The sequence below is a fragment of the Chelon labrosus genome (assembly GCF_963514085.1).
Source record: "Chelon labrosus genome assembly, chromosome: 19".
NCBI classification, from domain to species: Eukaryota; Metazoa; Chordata; class Actinopteri; order Mugiliformes; family Mugilidae; genus Chelon; species Chelon labrosus.
Window position 1 is genome coordinate 21,608,349 of NC_140352.1, and position 13,126 is coordinate 21,621,474.

The following is a 13,126-nucleotide window of genomic DNA, read 5'->3' on the forward strand; positions in this document are numbered from 1 at the left end:
AAAGGCTTAAAGTGTTTCCTAGTGAGACATTCAGTCAGTTCTACAAGCGTGCCAGCACTTGACAGCTTAAACTGAATTATATCACTGACTGCACAGTACTGTCAGATGTGTTTCAGTGACACGCAAAGTAAGCTATCGCTGAGGCAGATGGCAGAAAGCTGGCGTCTGTACTTTTCTGTTACACAATATACTATACTTTTGGCAATATTGTGTGGGTGTCTTTGAAAAACTGAGGTTGAAATAAAATTTCCCAAGATGTAATGGTCATGAACATTCCCAGGGGAAAAGTTCCTTTATCACGCCAGCATTCTCCCACAGCAAGTCAAAACAGGAAAGATTTCAAAATTAAATCATTTATAAGACTGGACAATAAAGTTGCATGGCTAGTCGCTGGTTGTACATTTTCTTGGGCTGATGCATCCTTGTGTTGCCGCCAGTCCCTAAGTACGAGCAAAATGTTTTTGTGCTGGTGTCTAAAGATGCAACCATAATGTACTTGGCAAATCAGCAGCCCTTAAGTTTGTAACATACTCTGTGAGAAGCCAGAAATTTGTTCTCACACCTGGGGCTGTGAGAACAAAGTGACTTGTTTGGGAGTTCTTGCAGCTTGTTTTCGACACATTAACCAGGCAGAACTTTTTTCTCATGTGGTGTCTGGTAGCTATTCTGTGATTGGTCAGAAATTGGAAGCTGGCGCGGTTAATGCTAGCGACCACTCTGTGAGCTCGCACATATAAAATGGATTAAATACCCTTTTTACACTTGAATATACCCTAACTTCAGGAATGAAAATCTGACACTTCAGAATATTCAAGGGAGAGAAGCAAGCCTTCGTCTTGACCATGCAAGACTAGTGCCAACTTGAACTGTGAGCTCCCAGGTGCTAATATTTGCAGTGTGACCGCTAATCTCTCCTGGGTAGACATCGGCATACTGTGTGTGGGAATGAACGGCGTGATCCGATGGACACGGTCGTCACAACGACTGGCCGACATCCAAAAATAATAAGAAAGTGCTTCTCATTGTCCATCTCCCGCACAATGATTAGTGCGTGTGACGTATGCTGCAGTGGGAGGGCCCTACGAGGACTTCCTCAGAGTTCGGCACTTGAGTTGAAGTATAAGTGATCTGGCCAAAACAAACCTTTTTCTTGTTCGTGCAGTCCTAGAACCAGTTTAAATTTCACGCTTAATGCAGAGTACGTACCTAGCTTAGAGTCACGTAGAGAGAGATGCACCACACAAGTTGCTAAGGATTCACCAGCTACTAAGCAAGAATGGTTCAGAGGATAAAATGATCTTAATGCAGATGGTGGTTCCTCAAACTGAAATGGAGCTAAAAGAAAGTTACCCAAAATGTTCCTGTTCCCAGGGGAAATGTCCTGAATTGGACAGGCAGCTGAAGCTGAATTTATTTATTCTAAAGTACATTTTAAGACATGTTTTTCCAGAAAGTAAAACACCAACTTTAGAGAGGAACAAAACCCAAAACTTGTAGTTCCTACAGCAGCTTAGAAGAGCAGGTTCATGCTATCCTGGAAGCTGTTTTTCTTGTCCAAGCTCGAGGGTACTAGAACAAATGCAGCTGGATGTGACACCAGGGGACCCATGAGAAAGTTATCCCATAATCACAACAGTAATCCTCCCCACAAAAGACCCTTACAGAAACAGTGCATTTGCTGGGACAAAACCACAGATATGAACTCTAACCTATTAGCCATGAATTACAGCCTACAGTCAGTAACTGAGTTGAAACATTTGGTATTTGTTAAAGCCATAGGCTTGCTCATAACCTCAAGTAGTGGGATGTTGAGCAGCACCCTCTGGGAAACTCTACTCTGATTTCCCAACCCCACACTTCCTCTCTCTCCCTGTGACTCCTGCTCCCACTCCTTAAGTCACATCACATCCCTGCCAGTCTTCCTCCGTCTCTCCCACGTATGTATAAACCTTAGCCTGCCTGCATCCTCCATCACTGTCCTGCCTCCCACCACCACTCCCAGATGGTGTGATCACCTCTCTCCAACGGGGAGGGACCACCAGGCCTGACGAACATCTCTGTGAGGACAAACAATTAATGCTACCGAGTGAAAACCGTGGCGACAGACAGGGAACTTGTGGGGAAATAAAAACTTCTTTTGGAGCACACCGACTGTAATAAAGAATCTGCTCGGGCTCCAGCAGCAGCCCCTCCCCCAGCCCACCTTTTATTCTAGCAACACAGACAATGTTTATATTGGACTATGTCCTTTGGACATTCTGCTCTCTTCCCTTTGCATCAGTTTTCAATGTGTGCTATCTGTTTCATAGCTGAATGTTCAATCTCGAGCTCCCTTTAAGCTCTGACTAACTTGCATTTAATTTAGGACCTAAATTCACTTAACTGTATCGCCTATTCATGCCGTTTTAACAGCATTACACAGCTTTACTGGAGCCTTCTTTTACCCTGGGCTATTGAGTTTTTTGTCTCAGTCAGCCTGTATCAGTTTCTGAACACTGGGAACATTTCACAAATCCTAACCCTCACCTCGGACATGCTGAACTAGGCTCTGAAGTTTAACACTGTTTATGTTGTGTTACATAACACAGCTTTAGACCAGTAATGGCCGGGTGTGTAGCGCTAACTGGTTTAGGATTGTCCAGACAGACTCCTCACAAAACCAGCTTGTGCAACTGAGCTCCCTGTGAACTATTTGGATAGCTGACAGAGCAGAGACATTTGCAAAAACTTGCAGGGTTAGGGCGATGAGCGGGGACTGGCGGTGTATCTTTCTTGACAGCCAAAGGCAGTAAAGCCTCCCTGATTCCGAGTGTCGTCATGCTGGCTGTGGGAGAACGTGTGGGCCAGGTCACAGAGAGATTAGAGGAAGTGATGTAACCACAACCAAAGCGTTGGAGGGGTTAACCTATACTCAATTTGGTGCAGAGATACACCTTTGAACAATAAATCATTCGTGTGCCCCCGCGCACTCGGGACAAGAGGATGCTGACGTTGCTGTTTGAATCTTGAGCCACGTTCAAGGGCCCATCTGGGCTTCATCATCTGGGATCAATTACAGGATACAACGGAGACTAAACTAATGATCTCGGAGAGAGAGAGAAAAAAAGAAAAAAGAAAAACCCACACTCATAACGTGATCACTGCTGAAGATAAGCCTCACTTTAACTTTTTTCCACTCATCTTTGCTTTTCTTCATTTTGTACCCATTAACCTCCACACAGTGGTCACTAGACTGCCCGTTGAAAAGACAAACAACAGACTGCAGATAAACAACAGCTGAAGGTTACACAATCAATTAAAGAATCCAAACTGGCAAGCAAACGCTGCTATTGTACTCAGAACAAATCCACTTCCTCAAATCTGAGCTGGGCATATGGAAAGAGACATAAGGTATAAATGAAGAAGTTAAGAAACCAATGATGACAACCCTAACTGCTGCTGGACAAGGACCCCAACACAGACTGATTCTCATACAGAAAGGGCTTTGTTTAATGACATCCTGCTGATCAAACTAAACTTGGCAGCTGGCAACAATACAATCTTAAATATAATGCACATCAAGGCTTTCAAACGAAAAGATGTGGCTGCCAGACTGCATTCCCATACGATTAATCAGCTGATCACATAACTGGCAGCCAATAATCATTCATCACTTTTCATGTTTGGCACCGACAGCAGTTCTTGATCAGGATAATCTCTGATGGTAGTCAGCGGAAAACATTTATAAAACGATTAAAAGTCTAATGTAAATGTTTGTGTTCGTAGCATTTTGCTTACCTGGGTCAAATCCTGGTCAGTCAATAGATGCAGCTCCCGTGGTTTGAAGCAGTTCTGACATTTACTTTTGTTGAAGAAGTTCGCCTGGAATTTCCTGCAGGGGTTTTCTTTTGCGGTAGACATTATATTTCTCCTCTTGTACAAAAAAAAAAAAAAAAAATCTATATCTATGGCAGTTTCTCCGTATGAACACTTTATCAGCAGTGGAGAGGTAAATCCCGGTGTTTTCTTGTGCGTCTCTTCTATCCCAACTTCGAAAAAGCTCCAGCAACCCGATGCATTTTCAAGTAAAAAGAAAAATCCAAAAACAGGAGTTTAATGTTGGAGGACGGCGTTCAGAGCAAACGCTTCTTTTCTCCGTTTAGCTGTATCCAATTGCTGCCTCCCAATAAATAATTAGCTGCCATCAAGCCAGCCTTCTCATCACTCAAGTCAGTGATGAATGCTTTTCAGTCCATGGCCTGTAACCACAAAGCGGAGTGGCAAGAAGGTGGCTAATATCCTGTTAGCCTGCCAGTGGATTTTTCAAATCAATAACGTGATGGCGTAAGCCCCCCAAAACAACATTTGCACACAGTTATTACCTTCGAGCTCCGGGCCGATAGTGTCCTTTAAGTTAACATAAACTCCCAGAAACAGCGAAAGGCACAAGCCGAAAGAAAGGTGCAGTCAAACAGCAGGCTACTATCCCATTCGCAGCAGTCAGTACATGCGAAGTTCATCCAGTGCTCCTTTGCTAGGCTACGGTTAGCCCAGTTAGCTAGCACGCAGAAAGGCTAGCAAATTCAATCCTCTCCTGGCTGGCGTCAACTTGACTTTTACAAAAAGAGTTGGTCCGAAGACCCAAACGATTCGAGTGCTTTTCTGCCAGCTGCAAACGCTGCGTGCCGCTCAAGCACCTCTCGGCCAGTCACAGAAGGCAAACGGAGTACTTAGGGTTTGGTTCCATAACTAGCCTGGTTAGCAGCAATAGGTTTATTTTCTTCTTTCCCTACGGAGAGAGGGGGAGCGGAGAGAGAGAGAGAGAGAGAGAGAACACACAGGAGCCTGGAATTCTACGGGATCTCGCGATAACTGCTCACTGCCGCCGCCCACAGTGAGAACACGGTTATTGAACTGTTCACACCCAAGAAAGTTGATACACTTAATAATAAGTCACTTTTAATAGCTTATAAGTTGTAAAAACAATAGGGGGGAAAATAATTACTTTAATAAATTTGAAGCAAAATAAGAAATGCATTTTTTCAATAAAAAATCCAACTTAAAATACATATTATTGGCAGCAAAAATATAAGTATAAAAGGTTTTTGCTAATTTGTTATGCAGTGCTGCCATTGTTTATTATTACTGATGCCATTTTAATATTAACACTAAAGCTTCCAGTCAAACTATATTAAATGATGTGGTCTTCATGCAAAATCTTAATCTACAAAATAAGTAGAAGTACTTCAAAATTGAACGTAAATGCAGCACACAAATGATTCTACCGCCTGAGAAGTATTGCCAGTTAAATGTACTTAAACCATTAATTAGTGGGAAAGGGTCTGCTGTAGGCCTTACACAGTACTGTAAATGATATGCAATTAACTGTATCTCATTACATGTGCATTAACTTTCTGTTGTCGCTGGTCAATGTGGGACTGATTCTACCAGCTTTAGATGCAAATGTGTCATGTAACCTATAAAAAATATAAAATATTCTGTAGGTAAATCTCAAAATACAAAATAAGTTATGACTATATCTGCTGAATAGTGAGTAATAATAGTAATGTGTAATATGTTGCACTAAATGTGGTGCAGAATTAATAAAATACCATAACATCAAAATACTCAGATTAAGCAACATAGTCAAATTAGGATTAAAATATTTAAATGACAATGAATAAAAAACAACAACCTAGAGAGTCAGTGATGAGATAGCTCCTCATACAAGGGAAATCGTAATAATTTTTTCTTTCTCTTTCAATCAAAGACTTTCTGTGTTCAAGTATTATTTATAACACTGTAGTTTTTTTAAAACTTTGATTCATAACTGCAATGCAATGCAGACGCTTCCCCCTTAACGCAAAGTGGAACTGGGACTCTTACTTGTGGTCCATCCCCTCATACTGGCAACAAGGGAACATGCCTCAGATACTGTGCACCACATATGTGTGTATTAATGGCTGACTCCAGCGGAGGCTATAATAAGCAGCAAGTTCCAGTGGACAGCAGTGGCTCAGACACACAGAGCAGCAGCGTCGTGTGAATGGACGAGGGACACACAGGGAGGAGAAGGGCCTCTGTTACCTAACTAAACCCAGAAAAAAAAACCAACAGCCAGTCCTGCTGAAGGATTAGCTCCTTGTACACGCTGTAAGTGAACCAATAATAACACAGATTACAGGTGTGTGTGTGGTTGTGTGTCTGTCTGAGCTATAGTTGTGCACTCACAAGTGGACTAACCTCAATCATGTGTCAGACCAAACATTGGAGCTAAGCCGGGTTCTGGATCTCTGGAGTCATCCTGTGTTTTAATGTGGATTAGTAATTGCCTTAATGTGTTTTCACGACTAAAGCAGGACAAGTAAGGTCAATCATTGCTTATAAATATAAGCCTTCCCAGTACCCACCCTTGGGGTATCCTATGACCATATCCTGGAGGTGACACAGTGCAAGACATTCTGTGGCGGCAACATGGCCAGAATATATTTAGCTGTTCTCAAACTCACTTTACATGGCAAGTGTGTCAGTAAGGCAACCAAATGCAAATGGTTATCTCATGAGACAAACATATCAAGAGCAGAATACCATACTTGATAAGTGAATGCAAATACAGGTCGAATGCATGTATCTGAAAATCTCTTTTGTTTGTAGAGGGAGTTGTTCACGAACCAGAGGGTTAGAGGTTTAGTACATTGCTATTGACTATAAAGTCCTATGAACACCAATCCACCATAAAGCTGGAGCAGCAGGTGGTTAGCTTAGCTTAGCACAAAGACTGGAAGCAGGAGGAACCAGTTGGCTTACCCTGTCCAAAAGTAGCAAAATCTAGCATCCTTAAAAATGCTTGTTTTATCTTTTAAAAAACACATACAGTATGGTGTTTTATACTTCACAACTATTAACGTGTTATAGTGAAATTTAGAATGTGCTGGTTGTTGATGTGTTCCCTCTTTTCCAGGCTAAGCCTTACTTTGCCAAGCTAAGCTAACTCGCTTTATGGTTTTGTTTGCTTAGCTTCACTCCTGAACAAGAACATGTACATACATGTCCACAACTAGACACAATATACATATCAACACAAAATAAAATGCTAACATGTCCAATTAAAATATAACAAATTGGGGAAACTATGAATTGAGCTAACTGGCTGCTACCTCTAGTGCTGTACAAATATGATAGCAAGAAATCTTTTCTTTCTTTCTATTCGTATTCAAAAATACAAATGTAGCACATCTATAGACTTATATGTTACTTTTATTCCAACTCTCCCAGTATAGGCAGAAGCAGACACATAGAGAACTGCCCATGTTACTCCTTTGCTATTGTACAAAAACACTTAAGAAGCTTACTGTCTCTTCTGACAGATAGAGCTGATAAGCTACACACCGAATTTTAACAACATTGGCAGCTGTTTTCCTGCCATGCACTGATAACATGAATCCTGATTTGGTTTCCAAGATCCAATCAATACCAAACACAAAAGAGGAGCAAACAATAAAGAACAGAAATAAAGAATAAAGAAAGAATAAATAAAGAATGGCCTTTCAACGTTTAGATATCTTTTGGATATACTTTCAGTGTCATTTATTTTTTGTTAACAACACTGTTTACAACCTTTGAGCACAGACTGCTGGCTCTTCTGATGCAGGTTGGCATATCTGTAGTTGTTCTTCAAACTGACCTCTCTATTTTCTCCTCTACAGAAAATGGCCCTGCCCTCAGTGATGGTGTTGCCCATGCTGATAGTGGTGGCAGCAGGAGTGTACTACATCTACAACGAGGTCATGCAGTTCATGTCCAAGTCTCTGGTGCGAAACAAAGTGGTGGTGATCACTGATGCTGTGTCTGGTGTTGGAACTGGTAAATGGACCTGTTTATGTTTTTTCCACAAAAGTTTAGTTTTAAAAGCAAATTCAGTGAGAGCAGAGATACCTCTTCATCACTATTGTTTAATAGCCTTAAAATAAATGGAGATAGGAAAGTCTTCTAAATACTAAATCATAGGGGCTGTTAGCTTAGACCACTGTTAGACCACTTGAAGCAGACTGAAAATGCAAGTCAATCCTCATAGCCCCCTATATTAATGACCAACTTTACAGCAGGAATACACATACTCGTCCAAAGGTTGATTTGTATAGCTAATTTTCCCATTCATAACTGTGGTGGTGGTGGCGGCGGTGACATTTTAATTAGCTGATCGTTGGGTCGAGTCAGACTCTGCCAAGATGGCGTCGATCAGAGCCACCACACTGCGCTTCAAAACCACTCTATAGTAATAATGTGGGTACCATCACAGAGGGTTTGTCCCTCTTTATGTATAGTTCAGTAAACTCTAAAAGTCCACCTCATAAAAGTATGAAAACAATAGTTTATGTTTTGTGCAGAGGTTAGTTTTGGCTAGGAGCAGCGATTTTCTGGATGTTGAGCTGAACAAATACTTTAATACTGGGGCAGAAAAGCATACTTTGAATACAAAGAGTGATTATACTTTATATTACTTGACAGCTACAGTCAGAAGCTGGTTAGCTTTGCATGAAGGCTGGAAACAGCTAGCCTGGGTCTATCAAAAGGTGCCGGCACCATTAAAACCTACAAATTAAGACATCAGATATAATTTATTTAATCTTAACAGAAAACCAGTTTGTGCTTTTGCATGGGTTTTGTGTTAAGCTACTGAGGGGACTATTGACTGCTGATGGAAAGCACTGTGATGATGACACTTCAGGAAATCACTGCTCCCAAGAGGTACGTTAGCACATAGCCTTCGCAGAGCAAAATATACCATTTTGAATCAATAGTGTTAGGTAAGTTGGTAGACAGTCCATCAAATATGAATTACCAGCCGCCAGAAGATAGCTTAGCATAATATAAAGACTGGAAATTGCTAGTCTTGCTCTATCCGAAATGAAAAACACTGTCAACATGCCAGACCTAAGGGCGATAGTTCACCTTAATCTGTGGTTTTATGTACATGTATGTACATTCAACTCTCTATTACATGTTATGCTTGCACATTTAAGGGTTTGGGTTTTATTTTTCTAGCAGAGTTGTGTTATTGTTGTCTTAGCATTGTTCTCACTTGTTGGTTGTCTCAGAAAAATGGTCCATCTCTGCGCCATTTCATAAAAACACCGCTCCCAGCCAACCACTAGTCCATCACATAACCCACATCATGAGATATAATTAGCCATTTCCCATTGCTTTCAGTCTTTAGGTTAAGCTAAACTAATCAGCAACTGGTTGTGGCTTCGTGTTAAGCGCAGGGACATGAGAGTGGTCTCAATCATTTCATTTAATGTTCAGCGAGAATGTAAAAAAGCGAGTTATTCAACACGTTCCTTCTTTCTTTCAAGCATGCGCCCATCTCTTCCATAAGGGCGGTGCCAGACTGATCCTGTGTGGGACTAGCTGGGATAAGCTGGAGTCTCTGTATGACTCCCTGACCACTGACGCTGACCCCAGAGAGGTGAGGACACTGAATAAAAACAGTACATAAGGCAATAAATTAGTTTCAGTCTGAAACACCATAGGCATGCCAGACTCTGAGTAAACTCTTCCAAACCAATACCGTAACTCTGTTTTGTGGTGATGACTCATCTTTTTGACAGACCACCAGGCCGAACAACAAATCTTTCACCATGGCTGCTCCAGTAAACACTATCTTCGTGTCTATTAATATATGCTGGAAACACTGGAAGTGCAGTGACAATCTTTAGCAGAAAAGGAAACCTTTACTATGCCACAAAAATGTCCAGATTGTCAACGGGACATTAACATGTGACACTGACATGATATGGTTGGTTTGAAGTTTAGGCGAGAGAGTATCACTTTCTGTCCTTGTTTTTATCATAATAATCCTGCGCTGTCGCCACCTCCCAGATCACCATTTCCTCTGGTCAACACAATTGCAGGATATCCTGTCAGCAGCACCTGACAGCACGCCGTCCTCCGTGTATCTTCTACATACAGGCCAGATCAGATACGAGGCAAAAAGCAAATATATAGAAGACTCAAAGCTTTCTGTTTACAGATGGGGTTGTTTAGTTACACTGCTACATCTTATTCATGTGCTTGAAGTTTGCTGCTCAATTTCAAGATCTTGCTAATGCTATAAACAAATTTTCACGTTATGACACCATTTTCCTCAAATGATACAAGAAATCTTCCTTTTATAAAAACATATTGTTTTAACTTGTTATATCAAGAAACATTTGTTGGTATTACTCAATACCAACGCATTTTAAGACTACAAACATTTTACAGATTACTGTTTCAGAGGGAAAAAAAATACTTTACACAGACAAATAATGCTTTCTATTATGCTTCGTAAACTAACTTAATACTGCTCTATACAGTCAAATGTACAGAATGCTGTAAATCTAAAATTAGAACCTGATTTTTAATATGTGGAAAACACTAAAAATATGAATCTTCTTCGTTAACCTTGTTTAGCTTGGCAATGGATTGCTAGTTCGCGAGAGGCTAATTTTGCAAATCAGTAAATGCGATTAGCTTTCTGTGACTATATAAGAACAAATAACTGTATAAATTCAAGATAATTCAATAAAATAAAATAAGCAATAACACATGATTCAAATCTTGATATGTCGTCAAAGCATGTCAAGTGTCTTCTTAGATGAAAAGATGATGAGAGAGCTAGTGGAGAAGCTAGTGAACGTTTAGCATAGCTTAGCATGAACAGAAGCAGGCAGGAAACAACTTGGATCAAAAGAAAAAGAAAATCTAACTACCAACACCTCTATAGCTCACAAATGAACATATTTTTCTTTTTTTAATTCAACATGCATCACATAAATGCGGAAACGACAGTTTGTGGTTTTACAACAACTATTTCTTAGCAGGGTGCAGGGCCCTGGAGCGAGACAAGGTTGTATCAAATAACTCTCTGTAAAATTGAAAAATGTTCCTTTTACATCTTTTTTGTGACAGAACGTACAGTTTTTCGTGAATTTTTTCAAACTTTATCAAACAGATTATTTAAAATCAAAACTTGCATACTACCCCAGTGACCAAATAGGGTAGTTGCATTTCTAGCTTCCAGTTTTTATGCAAAGCTAATTTACTTTAAGTCACCTTTTAATATGTAGCTTAGAGATATAACCAAACATAGTAAAATAACATCTTTCTCTCTTAGACGTTTGCTCCAAAGTTGGTGATCCTGGACTTCAGTGACATGGACAGCATGGAGGACGTGGTGTCTGAGGTGATAGAGTGTTACGGCTGTGTGGACGTGCTGATCTGCAACAGCAGCGTGAAGCTGAAAGCCCCAGTTCAGAGTGTCTCTCTGGAACTGGACAGAAACATCATGGACGTTAACTACTTCGGACCAAGCACTCTAGCCAAAGGTGGGTTCCTGGAAAGCACCCCCAAATAGGCTGCCAGGCTGTGTTCAGCTTTTTATCTCAATACTAATATGTTTAAATATTGTGTCAGGTGTTCTTCCAACAATGATCTCAAGACGATCGGGGCACATTGTTCTGGTCAACAGCATCCAGGGCAGACTGGCTGTCCCATTCAGAAGTTCATGTGAGTTGCCAACAAAAGTCACTAAGACCTTGTTTCAATGACATTTAACTTCTTAACCTGGGTGATGGGAGGTTAAGCTAGCCTAAAAAGACAGATCCAAAATAAATCAGGATTAGCTCCAAAACTATCAGGTCCATACACATGTCCCTGGTCTCCATGGATAGGTTAGACATCAAGGAATGAATTCCCAGTGTCATTAACATTCTAGCTTTAGGAACTCTTGTGGCATTCTCCAACACTTGCGTACTACTGATTTGTTCTTAGCTAAAACCAAATTTAAGAGTGCCCTAGACCACATGTAAGACAGTGTGCACAATATCCAGCATGTTTTTTGTGCTTTGAAATTTTGATAATGATTCTGAAAGAAGTGAAAGACCTTGAAGGCTGGTGCAGAGACAACGACCTGTTGCTCGACACAGACAAAACTAAGGAGCTGAATGGGCGACTTCAGAAAGTCTCAACCTGAGCACACACCCCTCTGCATCAGTGGCTCTACAGTAGAGAGAGTGAGCAACATCAAGCTCCTTGGAGTTCGTCTCTCTGAGGACACCACCATGATCGTGAAACTGGCCCAGCAGAGAATGTTCTTCATGAGGAAACTGAAGCAGGCTTCATTTCCAACCAGCATCCTCACAACCTTCTACAGAGGGGTGGTGGAGAGTGTTCTAACCTAGTGTATATCCCCATGGTACTCCAGCCCAATGGTGATAGACAAGAAGGCCCTGCAGAGGGTAGTGAGGGGAGAAGTATTTTAGCATTTTAACTGAGTCTTTAAAACTTATTTGAAGTCTTTTGCCCATTTAGCTTACTTGACTAATAGGCGATTAATGCTTCTGTGTCAATTTGATGCCGTAGCTAGTCCATCAATAAAGATGGACCAAGACTGACTGAGGAGATTCAAAATTACAAGCATTTGCACGACTCGACTTTGGTAAAAGTTTCGCCATTGTGTGAAGCACGAAGTGGAAAAAAAATTTACCTGACTGGCAAAAAAGACACAGCACCAGGTAGCGTTTGGGTGGAGTTTTTACAGAGCGAACCAGACTGATGAGCGCACAAGTATTAGTGGCCACGTAGGTTACGACATCTAGCCCCGGAGATGCATAAAATGCACTTAAGTCTGCACCGATCTCAAAGAGAAATGCAATTTCATTCTGTCTGCACTACAGGTGTATGTATATCAAAATGACAGTAAAGCTTGATTTGATTTGGCTTGATTTGAAACATCAATTATACATAGGTAAAAATGCTCTACAATCATTCATTTATTTAATCAATTCAATGGTTCATAAATTAATGAAGCCCTTAAAGAAATAAATGTATGGGAATGTCATCGTTAATAAGTGAAAGACATTTGAATTGCCTCTAGATTCAGGCTAGATAAAATGAAGATGACTGATACAATTTTGAGTTTTTGTTTCATTTATTAATAAATTTATGAATTAAACAGTGTATGGCCCAAAACTAAAATATGTACGTGGAAGTCTACGATATGTTGTGGGTGTCCTGTGGAATATCTGTCTGCACCCCTGAAAGGCTGATGGCTCCATGGGCTCATCCATGTTTGTAGTTTGGGTCCTGGTCTCTTGCTGAGGCT

General features: G+C 40.8%; 2 protein-coding genes across 5 annotated transcripts in view; one reads left to right on the top strand and one right to left on the bottom strand.

Moving 5' to 3' along the window:
- Positions 1 to 4,939, bottom strand: part of LOC311503974 (myosin phosphatase Rho interacting protein) — a 39,276-nt gene extending 34,337 nt beyond the window's left edge. For all 4 annotated transcript variants that reach the window (XM_084566912.1, XM_084566914.1, XM_084566911.1 and 1 more), the window contains exon 1: positions 3,778 to 4,939. In XM_084566912.1, coding sequence (XP_084423038.1) covers positions 3,778 to 3,900 — 123 coding nt within the window. In that variant the 5' untranslated portion in view covers positions 3,901 to 4,939. The remainder of the gene's footprint in view (positions 1 to 3,777) is intronic.
- Positions 4,940 to 7,643: 2,704 nt separating this feature from the next.
- Positions 7,644 to 13,126, top strand: part of dhrs7cb (dehydrogenase/reductase (SDR family) member 7Cb) — an 11,471-nt gene continuing 5,988 nt past the window's right edge. The window contains exons 1-4 of the mRNA XM_084567425.1: positions 7,644 to 7,842; positions 9,336 to 9,448; positions 11,138 to 11,348; positions 11,437 to 11,529. Of these exons, the coding sequence (XP_084423551.1) occupies positions 7,689 to 7,842; positions 9,336 to 9,448; positions 11,138 to 11,348; positions 11,437 to 11,529 (571 nt within the window). The 5' untranslated portion in view covers positions 7,644 to 7,688. The remainder of the gene's footprint in view (positions 7,843 to 9,335; positions 9,449 to 11,137; positions 11,349 to 11,436; positions 11,530 to 13,126) is intronic.